The 24904-nt window shown below is 41.8% G+C and overlaps 1 protein-coding gene across 4 annotated transcripts in view; it reads left to right on the forward strand.

Annotated features, from left to right (window-relative positions):
* The first annotated feature begins 855 nt into the window (after nucleotides 1-855).
* Cradd (CASP2 and RIPK1 domain containing adaptor with death domain) overlaps nucleotides 856-24904 on the forward strand; it is a 213163-nt gene continuing 189114 nt past the window's right edge. For 2 of the 4 annotated variants that reach the window (XR_012450950.1, XR_012450951.1), the window contains exons 1-2: nucleotides 856-1014; nucleotides 2340-2642. Coding sequence is in view for 2 of the 4 variants with exons in the window: in XM_020167343.2 (XP_020022932.2) it covers nucleotides 885-1014; nucleotides 2340-2642 (433 nt within the window). In the remaining 2 variants the exon portion in view is untranslated. Of the gene's footprint in view, nucleotides 1015-1042; nucleotides 1514-2339; nucleotides 2643-24904 lie in introns of those variants that run through there. The other 2 variants (XM_020167343.2, XM_074084124.1) reach the window with 2 other exon arrangements.

Here is a 24904-nt window from a genome sequence, read left to right on the forward strand (position 1 = left end):
TGCAAGGCCCTAAGTTCAGTCCCAAGTACTACCAAACAAACAAATAAACAATCTTCAGCTGTTGGTAATTATGCAAAAGATCTGTATCTTATCTGGCTGAAGACAGAGAATGTTGTTACCAGTGTTTTTATACCTGCAGGTGCCAAATACACACAACTATGGTCACCATGCCTTTTCTACAGCAGTGTTCCAGTGTCCCTCTAATTGTGCTCTGTGTTGAGAGAAGGTTGGGGCTGAGGATGGGTGACTTCCACACTCCCATCTTCTGGATTATGGCCAAGATGCCAGTTTGTCAGTGTTGTTAAGGGAGTCATCCTTCAACATTTGGCCCATTTCCATCCTTCTGTTTTTGAACATCCCCAACTCCATAAGGCAAATCTCCTTCTGTCTAGAGTAGCTAGGTGATCGCTGTGATGGAATCCTGACTTCAAACTTTTTGTAGGCAGAAACCCTGTTGATGCAAAGAAATGACCTTGCATTTTAGTGATGGGAAGGTGTGATAAAAAATGAATAAGTAAAAAAGTTTTTAGTAAGTCATTGACACGCGTTAAAGGCAAAAATAAAGTTGGTAAAGGGCATGGGGATGCAGGTGTTTTGCTTTTAAAGACAGTAGTCAGGAAACAGGTTTCTGATAGGGTGACTTTTGACCTTCCTGTCTATTATGCTAATTGTGCGTAAGGCCCTGGTGGAGTTATTGTGTTAAGATGCAACGATTCCCTCACTCCTTTCCTTACATAACTCCTTAAGTTTATTAAAATACTGTTTTCCATCTCCAGGCAGTTGTGTTGTTTACCCACAGCAAACATGGCGGAAAGAGCTTCAATCTGACCCTTCGCCCCCAATAAAGATGGCTACAGCACTTCCGGTGCTTGCCCTCAACAAAGATGGCGACAACACTTCCTGTTTGGGGCTTTCGCCTTCAACAAAGATGGTGTTTATGGTACAGGTTCCCTAACATTGTGGATTCCAGTTGTAGTTTTTTTTTTTTTTTTTTTAAGATACGTGGTCGCAGACGTAAGTAACAGGAATCCATCTTTTTTTGAAAGCCCCGCGCTGTGGCGACACCGGCCTTGCGTGGTTTTCTCGCCCTCCTAACTTGTCCGGGTTTCTGAGCAGGCTAGGGTTGGGGTGGCGGTGCCGGGGACTGGTTCTCCTCTTGGTCCACTGTGAAGATCATCCCGCGGTTCACTTCTGCCGAAAATCTCCCTCGTTCTTGCCGTTTGTGACACAACACAGGTTTCAGCGGCTGAGGCAGGGACTGCTTACAAGTTTCAAATGGGCGCTCATAGACGAACGTGGACACCTGCCCCTCCCCCCACCTGCCACCCAGGACGTCACGGAGGACTGTAGGGGTTGGGGACGGGGGAGAGGGAGATGGGATCGGATGTCGCAGGCCTGTGGGTGTCTACAGCCCATCTGCCACCGCTTCCCCCCCCCACCATGTCACCTTCATAGCCACCACACTGCCGCCCCATAGCGTCTAGATACCTTCCAGTGGAGCTGGTGCTGGACGGTGGGCTTTTTTTTTTTAAAGAATAAAAAGACTCATTAAATGCCCCATGCATATGAGGCCACAGCAGTGTTGTGATGAAGGTTCTGCATTCTTGCATACTTTTTTTTTTCGTAATACTGGGGTTTGAACTCAGGGACTTCACACTTGCTGGGCAGGCATTCTACCACTTGAGTCACTGCCAGCCTCTGCATTCTTAAGAGGGAAGGAATGGCCCCTGACTGCATGTAAGATTTATTGTAGAATGCACAGCAACACATATTTTTCTTGAAGGTGATGTAGAGGCCCTTGGTGTAGTAAGAGGCCTTTTCTCATAGTAAAAAAAGATCCTTAAACTCTTTGGTACATCAGGTGTCTGTCCTCCACTTCCATTGCTAGTCAGGTTCTGCAAATGCTGGTGGTCATTTTTGCAGAATCTGCAGTGATGGGCTAGTACTGATAAAGGCAATGTTAAATAAAACCACTATTTCTTCTCCATGTTAAAATTAAAGGATGCTTTGTAATCCTCAGATAAAAATTGATTTTTAAGCAAGGTCTCTAACTTTTTTTTTCTGTCAAATCTCTTTATTGAAGAGGGAATTGAACTAGGATCCCATTGTGTGAAAAGCAGAAACAGAAAAGATGATTCTCTTAAGTGTTGTCCATTATTTCAGAAGCATTTGAAAGTGGGTTGGCTTGATCTAACAACCAGGTGATAAATACAGTGGCCTGGCACTCTGCTAAGATTGGAAGATCTGTCTGACCTTGAAGTGCTTAGAGTGCAGCAGTGCTAGCTTTAGGGGCCCATCAGCTTTCCTATAACCTCAGCTATGGTTTTGTCTCTTTCTAGAAAAAATGGAGGCCCGAGACAGACAAGTCCTTCGCTCACTTCGTCTGGAGCTGGGTGCAGAGGTATTGGTGGAGGGACTCGTTCTTCAGTACCTTTACCAGGAAGGAATCTTGACGGAAAATCATGTTCAAGAAATCAAAGCTCAAGCCACAGGCCTCAGGAAGACAATGTTGTTGCTGGATATCCTGCCCTCCAGGGGTCCTAAAGCATTTGATACCTTCCTGGATTCCTTACAGGAGTTTCCCTGGGTCAGGGAGAAGCTGGAGAAGACAAGGGAGGAAACCATCACTGAGCTACCTGCAGGTAGGCCTCAAAAAGATCATATCACCCCAGCTCCAAGGTTGTTACAACCATGCTCTTTGGATGGGAAGTTGGTGGTGTTAGGCTAGGCAGGGATTAGCAGTTCATGAGTACGGGCAAGGAATTTGGATGGAGGGGACATGGCATTGGAGGGACAGGATGAGGAGGTGGCATTAAGAAATGCCGGGAAGAAAGGAAGAATGGACCATGAGAGTGAGAGGTTGAGGAGAGAGCTCAGTACTTTTAGAATGCTTCCAGGGAAGCTTGGCATGTTTTCATCAGAGAGCCTGGTCCTATCTCAACTGTTGGCACCAGGAGCTACTTGGAAAGTGCAGATGGGAAAGCAGGCTTTGGCCTACTTGATAACTGATTTGTGGGGTGCCAGGCTGCCAGCTGGAAAGGTCAGATTCGTGGAGGAGGAGACAGCCTCTAGGAAGGCATGGCCTGCACCTGTCCCCTGGGCTGGTCCAGGAGGCCAGAGGGGATTATTTTGAAGACTGACTTAGTTTGTTTTTAAAGGCTGTTGGTTTCATAAAGGGTCCTTTTTAGTTTGGCTTTGTTCAGACACCTGGAGTATTTAGTTTTATAAGTGTAGTAGTTTGGGGAGGGCCTTATTTTGACTTTAAGGAGAGTTGGAAGCTATGGAAAAACAGCTCTGGTGCTGTTTGCCAGGCTTGTAGCAGGAAGAATATGTAATGTGGAGCACTTGTTCCCTTTTACACCTCCCATGACTTCTGCAAAGATTGGGGAACAGAGGGCTCGATTGGCAAGAATATAAAATTTTAAAAATGAAGATAACTGAAAGTTGACTTGCAAAATTTTTACAGGAAATTAAGAAATGAAATGAAAATGGGGTCACATGTCTACAACTGACGTGCATCAGGACTATTTACGTCACCAAAATGATCATATAATTAAACAGTACTTCAACGTGAAAGACTTTCAGTTTATGTTATGTTTCCAACTGGTGTGTTGCCAGGAGGAACTGCTAAGTCAAATACCAGGAAAACACCAATGATTTTTAACATCTCCCGATTCTTTTATGTATTCTGCTTTGAAAAAAGTGGTCTGTCTTATGGATATTTTAGCTTGGTTTTGCTCAGACATGTTGAATATTTAATTTTATAAGTACAATCCACATTGAGTTAACAATTCCCTTAGCAGAGTTAAGAAGCCAGCACTGTTTGAGGTTTCTAATAGAGTGATAGAACTACTCCAAGTCAGTAGTGTCCAGACTGTGTTGTTACTGTTTTTATAACTGGCTAAAAACACCAATATGACTAGAAAGAAATCACTTTTATTATTTTTGCCCCATAGACCTTATATTTTGATTTTTCAGACCACATTTACTAAGTAATCATAATTAATTCTTCTCTCTGCATTAATTATATGTATCATCATATCTGACATAATTAACTTTAGGAAGACCTGGTAAAATCTCAGTGGAAAAAAAACCAAAAATATTTTTTATCACTAGCTTGGCCAGATTACATGTAAATGTACTATTTAGGCTTTTTGAAGTACTAAAAATGGCTGGCCTTTGAGGACCACTAGAATTCTCAGTTAGATCATCCTTACAAAATTAAATGCTCTACATGTCTGAAAGTATGTAAAATGCTTCTACCACTTTACTGAAAGCAGACTATAACACCAAATTAGGGACATGTTAAAAAATTACTGGTGTTTTCCTAGTATTTGACTTAGAGGTTCCTCCTGGCAACACATAGTTGGAAACAACCAGGCAAACTGAAAGCTTTTCACTATTAAAATACGCAGTTTAGTTACATGATAATTGTGGGTGATATAAATAGTACTGATGTTAATCAGTCATAGGAACTTGATTCCATTTTCATTTCTTCAGATTCATTCAGAGAGCAAGAAAGAATTCTTTTCTTTTTAAACCAAATGAAAAGGTTAAGGAGAAGCAAAGAGAAAAATAGTTTTTTTTTTAATAAGTAAAATGAAGCTGATATAGTGGGAATAATTTGAGCAATATCTTTGTAGGGGATTAAAAAAATGAGGCCTTCTTCAAGATCTGTTAATTCTGTAAACAAGGTCAAATGGCAAGATAAGTTGACTCTGGAACAAATTAAATAATCGTAATTGTTTTACTTTTTGTTGAATAACATTGCTACTGAAAAAAAAATCTGAGGTGGAGGTTTGAGACATATGTTTATAGCTTCCACAGTGACAATTACTAAACTCATTTTAAAATAGTTGGTTATTATTAAATAACTATTTTAAATAATACTAAATATAAGTAAAGTATGGAGAATAATGGTACAGTGAACACCTGTCTCCTCATCACTTAAAAAGTATTGTAGTGTCTGAGAATCCCTGGGACCTCTCCCCCTTTTCTCTTCCCTCCCCCTTTTCTCCTCCTTCCCCCCACTCACTGATGAGCCCTGCATTAGGGTTTATTGTTCATTCCCTTCTTCGCTTTGTAGTTTTCTATCTCAAAAAAATCCTTGTACAGTATTGAAAACCTAGTATACCATAGATTGCAGTGGTAAATGTATGTATATATAAATGATAAACATAAAAAATGTGTGTGGTGGGAAGGGATGGAAAAAATGGTGTCTTTTAAAGGAGGCTTTTCTTGTTTTGAGACTTTAAAATATTTTAAGTGATTATTTTCATGGCAATATTTTAATTCTACAATTAAATTGGGATGTGATGAGTTGGAAACCTATATATATTTTTTTAATTTTATTATTCATATGTGCATACAAGGCTTGGGTCATTTCTCCCCCCTGCCCCCACCCCCTCCCTTACCACCCACTCCGCCCCCTCCCTCTCCCCCCACCCCCTCAATACCCAGCAGAAACTATTTTGCCCTTATTTCTAATTTTGTTGTAGAGAGAGTATAAGCAATAATAGGAAGGAATAAGGGGTTTTGCTGGTTGAGATAAGGATAGCTATACAGGGCATTGACTCACATTGATTTCCTGTGCGTGTGTGTTACCTTCTAGGTTAATTCTTTTTGATCTAACCTTTTCTCTAGTTCCTGGTCCCCTTTTCTTATTGGCCTCAGTTGCTTTTAAGGTATCTGCTTTAGTTTCTCTGCATTGAGGGCAACAAATGCTAGCTAATTTTTTAGGTGTCTTACCTATCCTCACCCCTCCCTTGTGTGCTCTCGTTTTTATCATGTGCTGAAAGTCCAATCCCCTTGTTGTGTTTGCCCTTGATCTAATGTCCACATATGAGGGAGAACATACGATTTTTGGTCTTTTGGGCCAGGCTAACCTCACTCAGAATGATGTTCTCCAATTCCATCTATTTACCAGCGAATGATAACATTTTGTTCTTCTTCATGGCTGCATAAAATTCCATTGTGTATAGATACCACATTTTCTTAATCCATTCGTCAGTGGTGGGGCATCTTGGCTGTTTCCATAACTTGGCTATTGTGAATAGTGCCACAGTAAACATGGGTGTGCAGGTGCCTCTGGAGTAACCTGTGTCACAGTCTTTTGGGTATATCCCCAAGAGTGGTATTGCTGGATCAAATGGTAGATCAATGTCTAGCTTTTTAAGTAGTCTCCAAATTTTTTTCCAGAGTGGTTGTACTAGTTTACATTCCCACCAACAGTGTAAGAGGGTTCCTTTTTCCCCGCATCCTCGCCAACACCTGTTGGTGGTGGTGTTTCTAATGATGGGTATTCTAACAGGGGTGAGGTGGAATCTTAGCGTGGTTTTAATTTGCATTTGCTTTATTGCTAGAGATGGTGAGCATTTTTTCATGTGTTTTTTGGCCATTTGAATTTCTTCTTTTGAGAAAGTTCTGTTTAGTTCACTTGCCCATTTCTTTATTGGTTCATTAGTTTTGGGAGAATTTAGTTTTTTAAGGTCCCTATATATTCTGGTTATCAGTCCTTTGTCTGATGTGTAGCTGGCAAATATTTTCTCCCACTCTGTGGGTGTTCTCTTCAGTTTAGAGACCATTTCTTTTGATGAGCAGAAGCTTTTTAGTTTTATGAGGTCCCATTTATCTATGCTATCTCTTAGTTGCTGTGCTGCTGGGGTTTCATTGAGAAAGTTCTTACCTATACCTACTAATTCCAGAGTATTTCCTACACTTTCCTGTATCAACTTTAGAGTTTGTTGTCTGATATTAAGATCCTTGATCCATTTTGAGTTAATCTTGGTATAGGGTGATATACATGGATCTAGTTTCAGTTTTTTGCAGACTACTAACCAGTTTTCCCAGCAGTTTTTGTTGAAGAGGCTGCTATTTCTCCATCGTATATTTTTAGCTCCTTTGTCAAAGACAAGTTGGTTATAGTTTTGTGGCTTCATATCTGGGTCCTCTATTCTGTTCCACTGGTCTTCATGTCTGTTTTTGTGCCAGTACCATGCTGTTTTTATTGCTACTGCTTTGTAATATAGTTTGAAGTCAGGTATTGTGATACCTCCTGCATTGTTCTTTTGACTGAGTATTGCCTTGGCTATTGGTGGCTTCCTGTGTTTCCATATAAATTTCACGGTAGATTTTTCGGAAAACCTAGTTTTTAAAACTCTGGATGCATCTGAGTTGAAATGCCTTCCAACTTCATGTCCCTGGAAAAACCAAACAAAGCCCGAGACCCACTTCCTGGGCTCCACATGCTTTTCCAGCACTGTGGTAGAGTACTTTTAGTAAGCTTTGCAGTAGTCTACGTCAGCTTTTGTAAAGACATCTTTGACTTTTGAGGAACTGGACTGTAGGCTTGTATGTACAACAACCTCTTCTTATCTTTTTCTCCTTTCGGCGGTAATTAGGAATTAGTTTACGGACTTGGGTTTGTGGTCTTCTCTTGGGAGAAGAACAGATGGAAGGAGGGCCTTCGTCAAGAGGCTCAATCTTCCTCAGAGAAAGGATCTTGTTTTATGAAAATGGTCTTACTTTGTTCCTCTCACTGATTCTTGGTTTTCCTTTTGTTGATATGTTTAATTTTTGTATTTCATTTGTAAATTTTGAGCTGCCTCAGAGGCTTTATGTAGGTGATTGAGTTCATTGCTTTTTATTTATATGCTGGATGTAGTTTTTAGAGAATTGAACTGTATTTTGTTCTCTATACTTCTAACCCCCCACCTCCCAGCAAATCCTTAAACATAAAAACAAAACCAAAAAACCCTACCCTAAACCTTTAAATTCTCTCAGATTCTGTCTAGATGTATGTTTTTAAAAAGTCTACAGTGTAAATGCATAATTGGTTTGTATTTTTCTCATGCTATGATGACTCTTACCTTTTAAAAGAGGAATTCTGATGATAAAATGACTTAATCCACTTTGGCACAGTGGAAGGAACACTTCACAGTGTGTCCCTTTCTGGCCAAGGTCACATACTAGACATTAGATCAGCTGAAAATCCTCTGTGGGTTCCTGCTGGGTCATTTTAGGAGATGAGGACAGGGCGGTGTGTGGGTGAAGATGGCCTGTGCCTTCCTGCCTGCCTGGCTTCCCTTCCTAGGGACCCTGTCAGCAGCACAGCTCCCTGTACCACTGGGGAAGCTGACTCTGGAAGGAAGGTTTATCAGCTGCCTGGCCTTCTGTCTAGTGAAACATGGCCTGATGGTGCAGCGCGGGTTCTGGGCCATAGAACTCCCCATCCCACCGTGTTGACCCTGTGCTTCTGCCACGATTCTCCCTAGCAGACTTTTGTCTGCTTGGTAACCCTGCTTTTTATTGTCTTCCCCTTGGCTTGGGAGTTTGTTTTTCTGCCCTCCTTCAGCTGATTCCTGCTTATGTATTCTCAGCCACTGACAGGAATGAAGGACAGGTCTTGGGGACCACACCTCAGCACCTCCTGCATGAGCATCAGGTGCCTCAACTCCTGACCCCAATGGAGTGACTGTCCAGAGACTGCCACTGCTTCAGCTTTGCCTGCCCTTCAGCTTTGCCTGCCCTTCAGCTGGTCCTCCCTGTGGACCTCATGCCGTTGTGGAGCTGACTGTGAATGAGCATGCTGAGTGAGCCCTGGCGGCCGCCCTCCTGGGATGCCTGTGGCTCTGAGGAGTACACCTGCATGCATGTGAGGTTAGCAAGTTGTGATGGCAGGTGTATTAGATGTGTCATAGGTTTATTGAGATTTCTACCTTGGGATTCTTCTCATAATGCATATGAGAGGTTCACTGTTGATCTCACTTTATCAGTCTGTGCTCTATCTGGGTGCTTCTCTGTGGCCAAGTAGTGTTTGCCTTGTGGCATTCTGTGTATTAAGAGATAACAGTAGACCTACTGTGGTGGCTCACATCTGTAATCCTAGCTACTTGGGAGGTGGAAGGAGATCAGGAGGATCATGGATTGAGGCTAGCCCCAACAAAAGAGTTGAGACTCTATCTCAACCAGTGGCTGGATACGGTGGTGCATACCCCCATCTGTGCAGGAAAGCACAAGTAGGAGCACCCACAGCAAGCCCTCTGCCTCTGGTATCCCCGGCCCGAGGACCAACTGAGGGCATTCATTTGCTCATTCAACAAATACTGAGTATTGACCATGTGCTAGACCTTACGTGCTGAGGATAGAACCATAAATAAAACCAAGGCCCTGCTGTCCTGGAGCTCACTGTCTTCTGTGTGCAGGACTGAGGGTGGGGTGCACAATAAGCAATGAAGAAATGACTATCTGGTGGTGACAAGTGTGATGGGGAAAATCAGCATGTGTAGTGGGGGTAGTGGGAGTGGTCAGAGAATGCCTCTGTGATGTGGGGACACTGGGCATGGTGGACAGAGGGGACCACAAGGTCACAGGAACTCCAGAGGGAGCACAGGTGGCAGTGTGGCTAGGTAAGATTCCCTCCTCACAGAAATGAATGTCGTCCTACACTAGCATAGCTCAGCCTCTGACGTGTGTGCTTCCCAGCACATAGCAGTGACCTTACGTGGGTCCTAAGATGATTTCAGATGATTTGGGGACATAACTGGCAGGGTGAGAGGGTGCTTTTCACTCACTCCTGCTGCGGTCTTTATATGAGTGATCACAGGTCCTCACACTTACAGCCTTCTGCAGGCAAGGGTGTAGCTAGAATTGAGTTGGATTGCTTTCTTTGAAAAAATGGGTTTTTGGCCTAGGCGAGTGGCTCAGGTGGTAGAATGCCTGTATTGCAAACATGAGGCTCTGAGTTCAAACTCCAGTACTGCCAAAAAACCAAAACAAACAAAAAACCCAGGTTCTTTCCATTTATAGCAAGTGAAACTTTTCTATTTATGTAGTTTCTGTTAAAATAAATAATAATAATTATTATTATTAATTTTTGTGGTCCTGGCGTTTGAACTTAGGACCTGTGCTTGCTAGGCAGGCACTCCACCACTTGAGCCACACTTCTACCCCCAAAATGTATTATTTCCATTTGAGCAAAGATGAGTCAACATAAAGACAAATAACAGAAGAGCACAAAAAGACATGAGGATAGGGCAGAGAATGTGAAGGTGCCTGTCGAGTGTTTCACTCTGTTACAGAGAGGATGAAGAGTGGGGAAGGAAGCATTGCCCAGCTGTCAGGGACAGGGGAGAAGAGGAGCTCACAGGCAGACCCTGAAAACACTCACGAGACTTCCTGCTTTGCACACTTAGTTCACACCTTGTAATAGGTTAGTTAGATTTCTTTTTCTTTTTCTTTTCTTTTTTTTGAAGTACTAGGGTTTGAACTAAGGGCTTAGTATTTGTGAGGCAGGTGCTCTACCACTTCAATCATGCCGCTAGCTCTTTTTTAGCTGTTTTTACTCATTTTTCAGGTAGGATCTGGCCTTAGCCTGAGATGCTCTTACCTGTGCTTCCCATATAGTTGGGATTACAGATCCCACTGTACCCAGTTTGTTGGTTGAGATGGAGTCTTGGTAACATTTTGCTTGGGTTGGCCTTGAGCCACCATCTTCCTGAATAGCTGGAATTATAGGTGTGAAACCACTGTTCTGGGCAAGTTAGAGATTTCTTGCTTAGGTCCTCCAGTCATGCTGTGTAACTGAGCCTGCTCTGCGGATGCTAAGTCTGTTGATGATCTTGGCTTCTCCAGCCTGCACTCTATCTAGACACCTCACTGTAGCTGAGTTGTGTTTGCCATGGTCAGGTGACAGGAACAGGTTAAATTTATTAGTTTAATTAGGAAGTTTGTATGTTTTCTAAGGTTTAAGCTATATCACTGCCATAAACGCCAGGATGAAGCAGATCCTGGAATTATGGAATTGAGACCTGGGTGGGGCTCCCAGATCATCTAACTTCTCTGAGAGACAGAGGCCTGGGAGATTAAGTCACCTTGCTGGGATCACACAGCTGGTTGATGTAATTTGCTGCCCAGACTGGAGTCCCAGCCTCCCAAGTCTTGATTTAAGACTTTGCCTGCTGCAGTCTTGGCTCCCCACTGGCTTCGAAATGGGTTGTATTATGCTATAGTGTTAATAAATGAAAGAGGCTTTTAGAAAATTGTCCTAATGTGTTGTTGTTTTTCTCATTTGAAGGGCAAAAATTCCAAGTGGTATAGCAGAGTGAGATTTTCCTACAATAGTGTATTTTTTATGAATGCTAATTTTAGTCATGTAAAAGGGAATTCGGGGAGCTCAGCACTGCATCTTATCAACCGCCCCCCCCCCCAACTTCTGCAAGGCCGACGGGAAGGGTGGGAGGCTTTTACTGCATTTATGGGGCTGATGAAATAATGCATGTGTTGGCAGCTGATTGCAGCTCTTTCTAGGAACAGAGGCATATGACAGGCCTCACCCCAGTGATGCCTCCATTCCACATAAAAGTGGATTTCTTTTTTTTTTTTTTTTTTGTCGTGCTGCAGTTTGGACTCAGCCTACACCTTGAGCCATTCCACCAGCCCTTTTTTGTGATGGGTTTTTTCAAGATAGGATCTCGCAAACTACTTGGCTTCGAACTGCCAACCTCCTGATCTCTGAGTAGTTACAATTACAGGCATGAGCCACTGGCACCCTGCTCAGGTGCTTTTTGTGTAGGAGTCTGATTTTCCCCTCCTCCTGTGATCAAATGGACCATGAGGCCACACCCTGGAGGCCATTGGTTGTTCAGCTTAGTGTCTGTCAGCCTGGCTGGGCCCTGGGATCACCTGGGGACTTCTGTAGGACTCTGCCCAGGTCCACCCCAGGGCCACCCATCGTGAAATGTCTGCAGGTGCTTTGTGGGAGCCTAGGCTCTGCCCCTGGTGCCATGCAAGCACAGCACCCCATTAGCTTATTTTATTATTGTTTCTTCTCACGAGATTACTCTGAAGTACAGTCAGGATTGAGAACCTTGGCTCTGGCCAGCTGACTAGGTGGGTACTCCTTTCTCACTCACTGTTCCCTGATTTGGGGGCCTTCCAAAGTTGGGAGCCCATTAGAAAAATCTGGCCCTGTTTTCAGGTGTGGGGAGGTGGAAGTGAAATGGAGGTGTATTAGGATATTAGTCTGCAAATGTTTTTATGCCTTGAATTTCTTGAATACTGTTGCTTACAAATGTTTCAGAATGTCAGACCCCAGACAGGTGTGCCTCCACTGCCACCATCATAGCACATTAGAGCTCTGTGAACGTCTGCGATGCAGATGCACAGAAGGACAAAATTGCTGGCATTAGCTGGAGAGTTTGGATTTGGGGTGTCATCTTCACTGCCTATCACATTGTGTGGGAATTGGGAGCCCTACCGTCCTTTGTGCACAGTGATGAGTAAGCTGCATGCTGATCACAGACACAAGAGGGCTGAAGGAGGCTTGAGGATGGAAGAAGGCAGAGACAGGTGGCCACTGGGAAGGGCAGGACTGGTGCAGTCTGCCCCTCTGTGGGATCAGACAGGCTGGCTGTCTGCCTGTGGTTTTGTTTACAATTAAAAATGAGTTTCAGTCTTCTCTGTATCCCCCAGACAACCCCAGACCACAGTAGCAAAATGCTAGCCATATTTATTGGGGCTTCCTGTGTGCCAGGCACTGTTCTGAGTCCTTGCATTCATGAATCTAGTTGATAATAACAAGAACTTGATAAGCCAGGTGGCATGACTATACTTCTTGCTCAGGTGAGAGCATGTAGGCATAAAGAAGTACAATAACGTCCTCAAGGTCACACAGTTTGGAAGAGCAAAACTGAGAATCCAGGCACTTTGACTTCAGAGTCTTCACAGACTTTCACATTCTATAAATCTCTTTTGTGGGAACAGTACTGGGGATTGAACTCAAAGTGTTGCACTTGCTAAGGCAGGTGCTTTACCGATTGAGTCATATCCCCAGCCCTTTTTGCTTTAGTTATTTTTCAGATAGGGTCTTGTGCTTTTTGCCCAGCCTGGCTTGGACCCGATCCTCCAACTTCTGCCTCCTGTGAACTACCACACCAGGCTTGTGGATTGAGATGGGGGTCTCACTAATTTTTTGCCCAGATCTGTGCCTCCTAAGTAGCTGGGATTACAGGTTTGAGCCACTTTCTGATCTTATAAAAAGACTTCCTCAAAATTCCCTCTTATCCTCCCAGGATTGCACAGAACTCATCTTTCTTTCCTTCCTACTCTTGGGCAGACATGTATTCTAAGGGGCTTTTTTACCTTTTTCTTTCCTACCTGTTGTCCTAAGACTCAGTGCTGCTGGTTTCTCCCTCTCCCCCTCTCATTTTTTTTGGGGGGTGGGGTCAGGGTTCAATATGAGGCCAAATTGGGGAGGGGGAGTGTCAAGGAAGAGAGTCTCAGTTTCTCCCATCTCAGCTGCTGCCTTGAGAATAAAATACTAAATCCTGGATGGGATCACAAGCCAGGGTGTTGGTTATCTGGTGCGTGAATCCAGCCCCACTCTTAACTGCTCTTTAGTGCACCGTTTAAAGCTGGCTACCTATAACCAGCTTTTCTGGTGGTGAGACCTCAGAGTCTCAGCAAATGCTCAACAAGGTAGCGTTCCATTCAGATGGGGATAGTTCAGACTTGTAGGCAGCTGCTGGAGCTCGCTTCGGGAATGTTTGCTTTACTTAACTTTAATAGGCAGCTGTGTTTATACTTGTTCCTCAGTTTGGGCAGTAAGGAACATAGATGTATGTGATTCTTTGGAGGGCATTTTCCCCAGATTAAAAAATATGTTGTGCTTTTCCAAACAGTAAATTTGAATTGAAAAGGAAATGTAACTTTTAGAAGTTTGGGACAGGTTTTAGTCCTAGGCTTTATTTTGATAGTGTTATGAAAGAAAACTTGACGCCTTGTACCAAGTGCCAAGTTGACAATTCCTGGAAATGTTCAGGTTGTGTTTACACTTGGCACATGGCAGAGAGGATGGCAACACTGTTGTCCTCAGTGGCTCGCAGGCTGGAGGAATAAAAAAACTCAGTTTCCCTCCACTCTCACCCAGTGATTGGTACAGCTGAGTGAGTGATGCTGCTGCTGCCATGGACACAAGCAGTGGGCTCTTAATTCCACTCCATTCTGACAATGTCCACCTGGAGGTAATGTCGGATCCCACGGGTGGCAGCTCAGACAGGGCAGGATCAGACTACCCACTTCCAACGTTAGTTACAAGTTCAGGCCTCTGGCTTTAAGTTGGGGATCCCATGACCCCTCCTTATGTTCAGCTAATTTGCTTGAGCAGTCACGGAAGTCAGGGAAACACATTTACCAGGGAATTATAAAGGATATTAGGAAGGAGGCAGATAAAGAGATTAGTGCAGGAGAAGGGGCATGGGGTTTCCCATCCTCTCTCTCCATGGGTGCAGTTACCTGGCAATTCTTCAAACCCTGTCCTTTGGGACTTTTATGGAGGCCTCATTGCATAGGCATGGTGTGGGACTTAACTTTCAGCCCCCAGCCCCTTTTCCCTCCCTAGAGGTTGAGGGGTGAGGCTGAAAGTCTCAACCCTCTCATCCTGTCTTGGCATTTTGGGTGACCAGGTCACATCCTGAAGCTACCTAGAGGCTGCCAGCCACCAGCCAACTCATTGCCATACAAAAAGGCATTTGCCAGTTTGGAGAGTCCAAAAATTTTAGGAATTGCATGACAGAAAATAGGTTGAAGACCAGATACATATTTTGCATTATCACAGTGTCAAGTGAGAGGCTTGTGGCTTTATTTTTTAACTAATCACAGTTCTGGTGATCCAACCCAGGGCCTGTTGCATGCTAGACAAGTGCTATACCAACTGAGCTACACCTACAGCCTTGGCTTGTAGTTTTAGTGTCTAAATATAAGACTTTAAAAGCACCTCTCAGTTCGACCATTTGTTGATAAGGTCTGTGGTGTTGAGTGGTTGTTAAAAGAATTACAGAGCAAGTGGAACATGTCTGCTGGAACTTGCCCTGATGCTGTAACTAGAGAAGTTGGAGCCAGAGGGATCTCAGAAACCCTGACCTTAGAGCTAACCAGGGGAAGGTGTGGAACCAAGTCTAACAACGCATCTGTAGGTTCTTTGTTTCAAGCAGTAGGACTTTATGCTAACAAAAGCAAAAGCAAAAATTTTTCTGAAGTTTACTGGATGGCTCCCAACTTTGAAGGAACAGCTAAAATTTTATGGCTCAGCAAAGGTAGGGGTGAGGCAGCAAGGGAGATTTGAGGCCAACGGATGACCATCTTCACAATTCCTGTACTGTGCCACCCCTCTGGATTCAGAGTACAGACCAAGCTTGGGTCCTAAGCCCTTTCTTTAGGACACAGAGCCACCTGCAGTGGGAAAAGACAGTCCAAAAGGAAGAAGGGAAAGCCAATCAAAGCAGGACCTGTTTACTGTGCTCTATGTCCCAAGTCCTTCTGCATTGAGCAGTCTCTGACCTGGAAAAGAAATGAGAGCCCGTTAAGGAAGGAGGATGTTCTGTATCTTAATGAAGTAGGGCCCGGCTTGAGAACCCAAGATGGAAGAGAAAAACACAGGAGAGCAGTTTTTGGTGCAAGATAGGTCTCCTTAGACCTTTTCAAAGTCAGAATACAGCCAGACACTGGTAACTCACACCTGTAATTCTAGCTACTCAGGAAGCAGAGATCAGGAGGATCTCAGTTTAAAGTCAGCCAGGCAAATAGTTCTGCAAGTCCTATCTAGGAAAAAACCCATCACAAAAAAAGTGCTGCTGGTGGTGGAGTGGCTTAAGATGTAGGCCCTGAGTTCAAACCACAGTACTGCAAAAAAAAAAAAAAAAGTCAGGATCCTTTGGGGGAAAATGGATGGAGAATGATGACGTAGAGAGTCGGTTAAAAGACAGTTTGGATTGGGTACTGAGCTAAGGGATACGCCCACATGCACTCACTATAGATTTATAAAATGACTTTATTCTCAATGGCTATTATCAAAGGGCTTTTGAGGTAAGTTCTATTGTTATCACTTGCCTTTTACAAGTGAGGAGACTAAGGTGATAGATAATCACCTAGGTTCACACAAAGTGACAGTCTGAACACTGACAGCCTGGCTCACAGAAGCTTCTAATCACCAGGCAGTCATAATCTTTGTCTCCCATACCAGCCCTCAGTTGGGATTGTTTCAGGTGTCTGAGTTTACCTGACCTGGGCTAGCACAGCTCCTTTGTTTTCTGACTCTTTCTTGCCTCAGGTCCCACATGTAACCAACATTTACACTGTGTGTGTATCAGTCACTTTTTTTTTTAACAGTTTGCCAAATGAGAGATTTAAAAAAACAAAGAAGATAAAAGATGTTTTCTAAGAAATGACATTAACAGAATAAAGATTTTTGAATGAGACTGACCATGGAAGTTTTTGTTTGTTTAATTTTTAAACTTATCTCTTCCTGTTCACTCTCTTTATATTACTAATCAGTCATGTGTGGGTGCTGTGGGCAAATGTGTCTTTTCAGGTCTTTCATATTTGTTTGAGACTTTAATCTCTAATTGTGCCATTCAAGATCCACTCAGGAGCCAAAAATCATACAGCAATTCAAATAGGGAAAATTAAATAGAAAGATTTTTTTAGCCAGTGCAAAATTAACTAGGGTTAATTACTAAAGAAGTGAAAGGGAACTTTAAGGAATACGGGAAGAGTAAATGGAGAAGGAACTACTTTTTCTAGGGGGAAGGGAACTTCCCCTAGGATACAGGATACAGTCACTAAGAACTTGTAAGAGGCCCCTCTGGAGACCAATCCTCCTCCATGTGAGCTGGTCCATGAGAAAAGCCCACCTGGTGGCAGAGAAATTTGGTACAAGATGTGGGTGCACCACAGCCAATCTTCAGAAAGCAATCTGAAGCAGAGTGGCAAAGGAGAACAGATACCATTGGTTCCCCCAAAACTGCTGATAGGACACCTTAGTGAGGATAAAGCACTGTGAACCAGGAAAAAAAGCCCCTTACTCTTCTGTGGCCTTGTAGTGTTCCCCAGGACCCTCTGTTGATGAAAACCAGCACTGTGCTCTCTGGCAAAAGGTAATATTTACAGGATCCAGCTCCAGCACCACAGGCCAGGAAGAGAAGGGTGGATTTATAGTTAGAGGTAGTATGTTGATATCTGGTGACTTCATCTGGGAAACAACAGCAAATAATCCCCAAGGTCATTCTGAGACCCTGGTGTTTTTTTCATCCACTTAGCCAATGTTCATTGAGTATGTACCATTGCTAAGGATCTGAGATTATGGTTGTCACCTGTTTTTTTACTTGTCTCTGCAAGTTGAATGAAAACTCTAAGGCAGAGACTATTTTTTTAATCTCTGTATCTGCAGACCTATCTAACACAATACTGCATACATATTAGTCCTTACATGTTTATGCAATGAGTAAGGAATGACTGTAAAGATGAATGTAAAGACTGAGTCATACTTTCAGAGTTTAAATTGGAGTCAGTAAAAAGTAGGGACAAATAAATACAATATAGTAGTCTGGTTACTATAATTATTTTAATTTTTTGAAACAGGGTCTTGCCATGTGGCTCAGGCTAGCCTAGAACTCATCTATATAGTACAGGCTGGCCACAAACATGATCCTCCTCCCTCTGCCTCTCCAGAACTAGGATTACAGGTGTGTACCACCATACCTGGCTAGTCTGGTTGTGTGTAACAAAGTACTTTAAAATCTAGTGGCTTAAAACAATTAATTTATTATACTTATTAATGTGCAGTTTGGGGAGGGCTCAGGAGGAGTAGATCATTTGTGTTTTACATGGTGTCAGTTTAGGAGGCTTACCTTGAGTTGAAGATTGGTCATTCACATGTCTGATAAATTTGTGTTGCTTGGTAGTTCCTGGCTACTTGGACTTTTCTGTAGGTGATTGGGATTTCTTCATAGTGTGGTGGTTGGGTTTCAAGGGTGTAAGAGGAAGCTGCCAGTTTTTAAGGCCTAGGATTGGATACTGGCATAGTGTTACTGTCTTAGTCCACTTAGTTTTTGTTGCTATAACAAAATATTTGATGCTGGGTACTTTATAAGGAAAAGAGGTTTATTCTGGCTCACAGTTTGAAGCCTGGCAGTCCAAAAGGCATGGTACCATCTCGTGAAGGTTCCCTGGCTCACTTCACAACACAGTAGAGAGGTGGCAGGGAGGCTACATGCTGAAGGGGTATATATTTGAGCAAGGAAGCAAGAGACTTGAGAGGGACCAGACTTATTCTTCCTAAGAGCAGGCTCTTGTGGAAACTAGTCCAGCTCCTGAGAGAACTACATTACTCCCTTCCAGTAGTGACACCTTCAGTGACACAATCACCTTTTACTGGTGTCCACATCTTAAAGGTTCCAATGCCTCTCAAAATTACTGCAGGGGACCAACTTGAACCTTTGGGGGGCCAAACACATCCAAATCATAGCAGTTACATGTTCTGTTTTCTTTTGGCTAAGCTGTCCCAGAGCCCAGTTCAAAGACAGGACATACAGACTTCATATTTCCTTGGGAGATGTGTCACATAACTTGGGGGACTTACAGTACTTATCAGATGTTGTGGTTATATGTATAAGTTTATATGGCTTCACTGCTGAATCTACCAATCATTTAAAGAAGAACTGATATCAGTTCTTCCCAAGCCTTCCACAAAATTGAAGAGGGAATACTTCCACACTCATTTTATGAAGCTAACATTACCCTGATACCAAAGCCAGACAAAGACACATCAAGAAAAGAAAGTTCCAGGCCAATATCCCTTATGAACACAGAAGCACAACTCATCAATAAAATACCAGCAAACTGAATTCAACAGCACATTAAAAGAATCATTCATCATGACTAAGGAGAAGCAAAGATGGTTTAGTATATACTGATCAATAAATGTGACATACCACATTAGCAAACTGAAGGGGGAAGATATGCAGTCATCTCAATAGATATAGAGAGAGCATTTGACAAAATTCAATATCCTTTCATGATAAAACTCTACACAAATTAGGAATAGAAAGAATATATCTCAATTAATAAAGGCCATATGTGACAAACTCATGGCAAAGATCATTCTCAACAGGAAAAAATTATGATCAGTAAGAAGACAAGAATTTTGACTCTTACCACTTCTATTCAACATAATACTAAAAGTCCAAGGCAAAGCATTTGGGCAAGAGAAAGAAAAAGAGTGTGTCTAGATTGGAAAGGAAGAAGTTAAATTGTTCCTGTTTTCAGAAAATCCTAAAGTCTAATAAATGAATTCAGTAAAATTGCAGGGTACAAAGTCAACATATAAAAGTTAATAGTGTTACTGTATACTACCACACTCTCTGAAAAAGGTATCAAAAAAAAATCCCAGTTACCATAGCTACACAAAAAACCAAAAACAGTCTCCTTCCCCCCAAGACCCAAAATACCCCCTCTTGAGCAATTTAGGAATAAATTTAATTAAGGAGGTAAAAGACTTGTACACTAAAAACTGTAAAACATTGATGAAAGAGTTCTAAAAGATACAAATAAATAAAAAGATATCCTATGTTCATGGATTGGAAGAATTAATATTTTAAAAGTCCATACCACCTAAAGTGATGTATAGATTCAGTGTAATCACTATTAAAACTACAGTGACATTTTTCACAGATAGAAAAAAAGTCCTAAAATTCATATGGAGCCACAAAAGCAAGCTTGAACAAAAAGAACAAAGCTGGAGGCATCACACTGCCTGACATCAGAATATACTGCAAAGCTGTCAAAATCAAAAACAGAATATAGATCAATGTAACAGAATGGAGAGCCCTGAAACAAACCCATGGACTGATGATCAGTTGGTTTCCAACGAAGGTCCTAAGAACACACAATTACTGAAGATAGCCTTCAGTAAATGGTGTTGGAATATTTGGATAGTCACATACAGAAGCATGAAATTAGATCCTTGTCTCATATCATATACAAAAAGCAACTCAGAATGAGTCAGAGAGTTAAGCTGAGACTGTAAAACTATTGGAAGGAAATGTGAAAAGCACCATAACATTGGTCTGACAATGATTTTTTTTAAAAAGCACAAGCAACAAAAGCAAAAATGGAAAATGGGATTATATCAAACTAAAAAGCTTCTGTAGAACAAAGAAGCAGAATGAAGAGATAACCTATTGAACAGGAAAAAAATGTTTGCAAACCATATATCTGATTGGGGTTATTATCCAAAAATGTAAGGCACTCTAACAACTCAATGGCAAGAAAAAAAAATCTGATTTTATTTTTTATTTTTTTGCTTATTTTTTTTTGTGGTACTGGGGCTTGAACTCAGGACCTACACCTTGAGCCACTTCATCAGCCCTTTTTTGGTGATGGTTTTTTTCAAAAAAGGGTTATCTAAACTATTTGCCCGAGCTGGCTTTGAACCTTAATCCTCCTGATTTCTGCTTCCTGAGTAGCTAGGATTACAGGCATGAGCCACCAGCCCAGCTAACAATCTGATTTTAAAAATAGCAAAGGACCTCAATAGAAATTTCTTGAAAGAAGACATACAAATGGCCAACAGATACATGAAAAAAAAATGCTCAGTATCACTGCTCATCAGGGAAATACAAATTAAAACCACAGTGAGCTATCATCTCATACCTGTTAGAATCAAAACAATGAAGGATAGGTTTTGGCAAGGACATGGAGAAAAGGGAACCCTTGTATACTGTTGCTGGGAATATAAACTAATACAATCACTATGGAAAACAAAGCATTCCTCAAAAAATTAAAAATAGAAATACTGCGTGACCCAGCAACTCCACTATCAGGTATTTATGCAAAGGAAAATGAAATCCGTGTATTGAAGAGCGGTCTTCACTTCCTGGTTCATTGAAACGTGAATTACATTAACCAGACTATGGACTCAACCTATGTCCGTCAACAAATGAATAAATAAGAACATGTGTCTATATATGCAAAGGAATACTGTTTAGCTTTAAAAGGGAAATCTTGTCATTTATGACAGCAGGGATGAACCTAGAGGACATTGACTCAAGTAAAATAAGCCAGGCACAGAAAGACAAATACATCATAATCTCACTTATTTGTGGAATCTAAAAAGGTTAAGCTCATAGAAGGAGAGAATCAAATGATGGTTACTAGGGCCTGGGGGAGAAGCAGTTGGGGAACTGAGGCAGGCTAGGTTAGGATAGTTTGGGATTGCCCCCACTCTTGGCTCAAGGGCTTCTCCCCCTAGTCCACAGGTGATGACGTATTGTCTCCCCACCTCCAACTTCAAAGTGGTATAAAAATGACCTACCAAGAGACCCCGGCCTTTGTTTTTCTCTTCTCTCACCTGGCAGAGTGGGTGACTCCCTTTCTTCAGTAAAGCTGTTCTACCTTGCCCCATCCACATGCTCTTCTTGGATTCTTCCATTTGGAACTCAAGGACCAAGATCTTCTGAAAACTCTGTTTGCTTATAGCAGAACCATTGCTCAAAGGATGTAATTTCAGTTGGCCAGGAATAATAAGCTCAAGATCTGCTGTTCAACATGGAGACCATGGGTAATAGTATATTCTTGAAAATTGCTGAGTAAATTTAAGTGTTCTCAATATAAAAAACAACAAATATACAAAGGAAAGCATATACTATCATCTGAATTGAGCCATTCTGCAATGTATATGCAATAGTCTGAATTCTCCCAAATGCTTGTGTTGTCACGTAATCCACATTATAGTGGCAATAAGCAGCTGGGCCTTGGAGAGTGCAGAGAGAGCCCTCACGTGTGAGGTTTGAGAGAATTACCTTAGGCCTTTTTTTTTTTTTTTTTGCCCTTCTGCCTTGTGAAATGGGTGGTAATCCTTTCTGTCACGTGAGGCTGCAGCAGGAAGGCCCTCACCAGACACTGAATTATGGCACCTTGATCTTGTATTTCCCAGCCTCTGGAACTGTGAGAAATAAATTTTTATTGATTATGAGTTATCTAGTCAGTGGTATTTTGTAGTAGCACAGACAGTAGGCATATTTCAAAACATCATGTTGTACATGATACATACAGGCAGTTTTTTTTTGTTAATTAAATTTAAAAAGAGACAACCACTGTTACAATAAATTAATAGTAAAGTGCAATATGAATATTCTGAGGTATCTTTTTTTCTTTAAATCTCAAAATTTGAATTTTTGCTCTAGGGAAGGGAAACTATCTTTTCCTCAGTTATCCTGATAATGGGAATATAAATCACTGTAGTCATTATGAGGTTCCCCCAAATTAAACTAGAAATGCTGTGTGACCTAGCAGTTCCACTACCTGTTCTGTGTCTGAGGAAATGAAATCAGTATGTTGAGATGTCTACACTCCCAGGTCACCACAGCACTACTCACTTTATTAGCCAAGGTTAATGTGAATTCTGTGTTCGTGGCTGAGGCCCTATTAAAAAAGACAAGAGAAAAGCTTGTGACTTTGAAGAAGTTTTAAACACTATAGAAGGAGTTAGAAGGGAATGAGGACCTGAAGAAACAGTTAAACTTGTATGTTTTTGTGCTGGGCTTGATGAAATGTGGAGAAATACAATTGGAGACAGAGTATGATTTCATGGTGGTAAACTGGGGGAACTTAGCAGGGCCTGTTCATTCATGTTCTTGTATGACTGTGTCTTCCAGACAAGGATTCTCCTTACTCTTGGATCTAAGAAGGGTTACCACAGGGAGTCTGATCACCTGCTTCAGGGAAGCCAGGAGGGGAAATGTTCAGAGTGACTTGCCTGTTCTGCCACCTTCTCAGATTTTCTGGTGCTGCATTTTGGGGTAATAATGTCATGAACCATATTGTTACCATAAGAAATTCCATTTAGGAAGCTCTTTCTCAACTCCAGTCATTTCCAGGAAGTTATTATTTACTTGACACTAATACTTAAATCTGGGCTTTCTTATACGATACCAAAAGAGAAAAAAAATTTAGAAGATTATATGTAATACATATGTATTATATGTATTTTTTATATGTATGTGCACATATAAAAAATACTTTTTTCTTCAGAGAGTAAAACTTCTGAGTCAACTTGAAGTAAATAGTCTTTTCAAATTAATATCATGGCCTGTTGCTGTTTTGGTTAGTGGGGTGGGGGTGGGGTGCACTGGACTTAAATGACCTTCTCCAAGTGCCTCTTAAGGAACTATGAAGAGTATTTTTCACTTTGCTGTTTAAAGTATTCTTCTGTTTATCTTTCTATGAGTATTCTATTTCAAAGTGTTCCACTAGATTATTATATAACCTGATTTTTTTGGTGTCTCCTGTTTGCATGCTTTTAAATATTAAGTTTCAAAATCTTTTCATTGTTTTCCACAAACTGTTAGATTATAGATGACTAGGCTCTTGCCAGTGGCATCTTAAAATACATCCTTTACGTGGACTAGAAGTAAATATGTGGGTGTTCTAAATAGTAGATGTTTTCTCCTTGTACTTGGAAAGGCATTCCTCATGGCTCTTCATTAAATCACAGGGTGTATTTCAGTGATGGTTAAAATACTTGGCAGAACAATCACCCTCTTCCCCATCACTCCTCATTACCCCAGTCAACACCATAAATGCGTTAGGAAGCAGAAGAAGCTCACCGCACAAGAAACTTTCCCTTTGCTTCCTGCTTCAGGTCAGCCAGCATTTATTGAATGTCTGCCTTGTGCCAGGAGTAAAACAGGCACAGAAATGAATCAGGTGTAATCCCTATTCCAGATGAATGAGATGACACAGGCAGAGCGCTTAGAACAGAGCCTGGTATGTAGTAAACATAGTTGCTGTTGTCCTTAGATGCTGTTATCATTATCACTAGATAGAACTGAAGAGCTATGCAAATTGAACAAGACAGGATGCACAGGGGAAGATGGGTGGGTATGGATTATGTTTGTGGAGTTAAGATAGTAGTGACTTGCATTTAAAAGCACTGAACCATGACTTCTCTCCAGCCTGGGAGAACTGCAGCCATGCAACTACAACCTGGGCGGAACTGAGCCTGGGCAGAGCCCAGCAAAGCCATAGGGACAGGGCTGTGAAGGATTCCAGGGCTCCAGAAAGATTGTTCTGAAGCTTTAAGACTTAATGTTGTTTTTCATGTTGGGTTTTGGACTTACTTCAGGTCAATTACCCCTTTTGAATGGGAATGTTTGCCCTATGCCTCACCCATTATTATATCCTGGGAGTACATAATTTGTTTTGATTTCACTGTTTCATGGCAGGAGTGAATTTGTGCCAGGATGAATTCTACTTTGATTCTCACCCATATCTGATTCCCATGCAGACTTAGGAATTTTGAGTTGGTGCTGGAGAAGTTAAGACTTGGGTGCTATTAGGATGGAATGAATGTATTTCACATGTGAGAAGGACATGAATTTTGCATCCGCATAAGCTGTTGTGGTTTGAATGTCTCCTGTGTGCTTTCTCTTTCTCTCTGTCTCTTTAAGAACTTAATTCCAAATTCATATGTTAATTTATTTGTAGGTGAGGTCTTTGAAAATAATTACCATTAGATGAGGTCTTGAGGATTGATGGGGGCCACCAGGTTGGCATTAGTGGCTTTACAGGAGGAAGAGAGGCCTGAGCTGCACTCTTGCTCTGTCTCACTGTGTGATGCCCTCTACCATATTATGATACAACATGAAGCCCTCACTAGATGCCGAGCAGATGCTGATGTCAAGCTCTTGGACTCCCAGCCTCCAGAACCACAAATCAAAACCAAGTTTCTATTCTTTATTAATTACCTGATTTGGGGTATTTTGTTATAGTACCAGAAAACAGACTAAGAGACCTGTTATTGCTTTATTTTACTTTTCATCTTTTTGCTAGCTAGTGAAGACAGCTCTGCTTAACCCTCCATGGCAGCGATTCTTTGGCATTTCTTAGTAGTTAGTATTTAAGGATTACCGAAAGCAGACTTAGTTTGTTCTGGCCTCCATCCCAGGCAATTCCTAACTTGTCTGTCTGGATATTAATCCATCTTATCATCATTATTAGTAAATATTGTTGGAATTAAAGACCCTCTGGTGCCAAAAACTGATACACGAGAGACAGAGAAAATCTTGAC

Source organism: Castor canadensis, chromosome 8 (genome assembly GCF_047511655.1).
Source record: "Castor canadensis chromosome 8, mCasCan1.hap1v2, whole genome shotgun sequence".
NCBI classification, from domain to species: domain Eukaryota; kingdom Metazoa; phylum Chordata; class Mammalia; order Rodentia; family Castoridae; genus Castor; species Castor canadensis.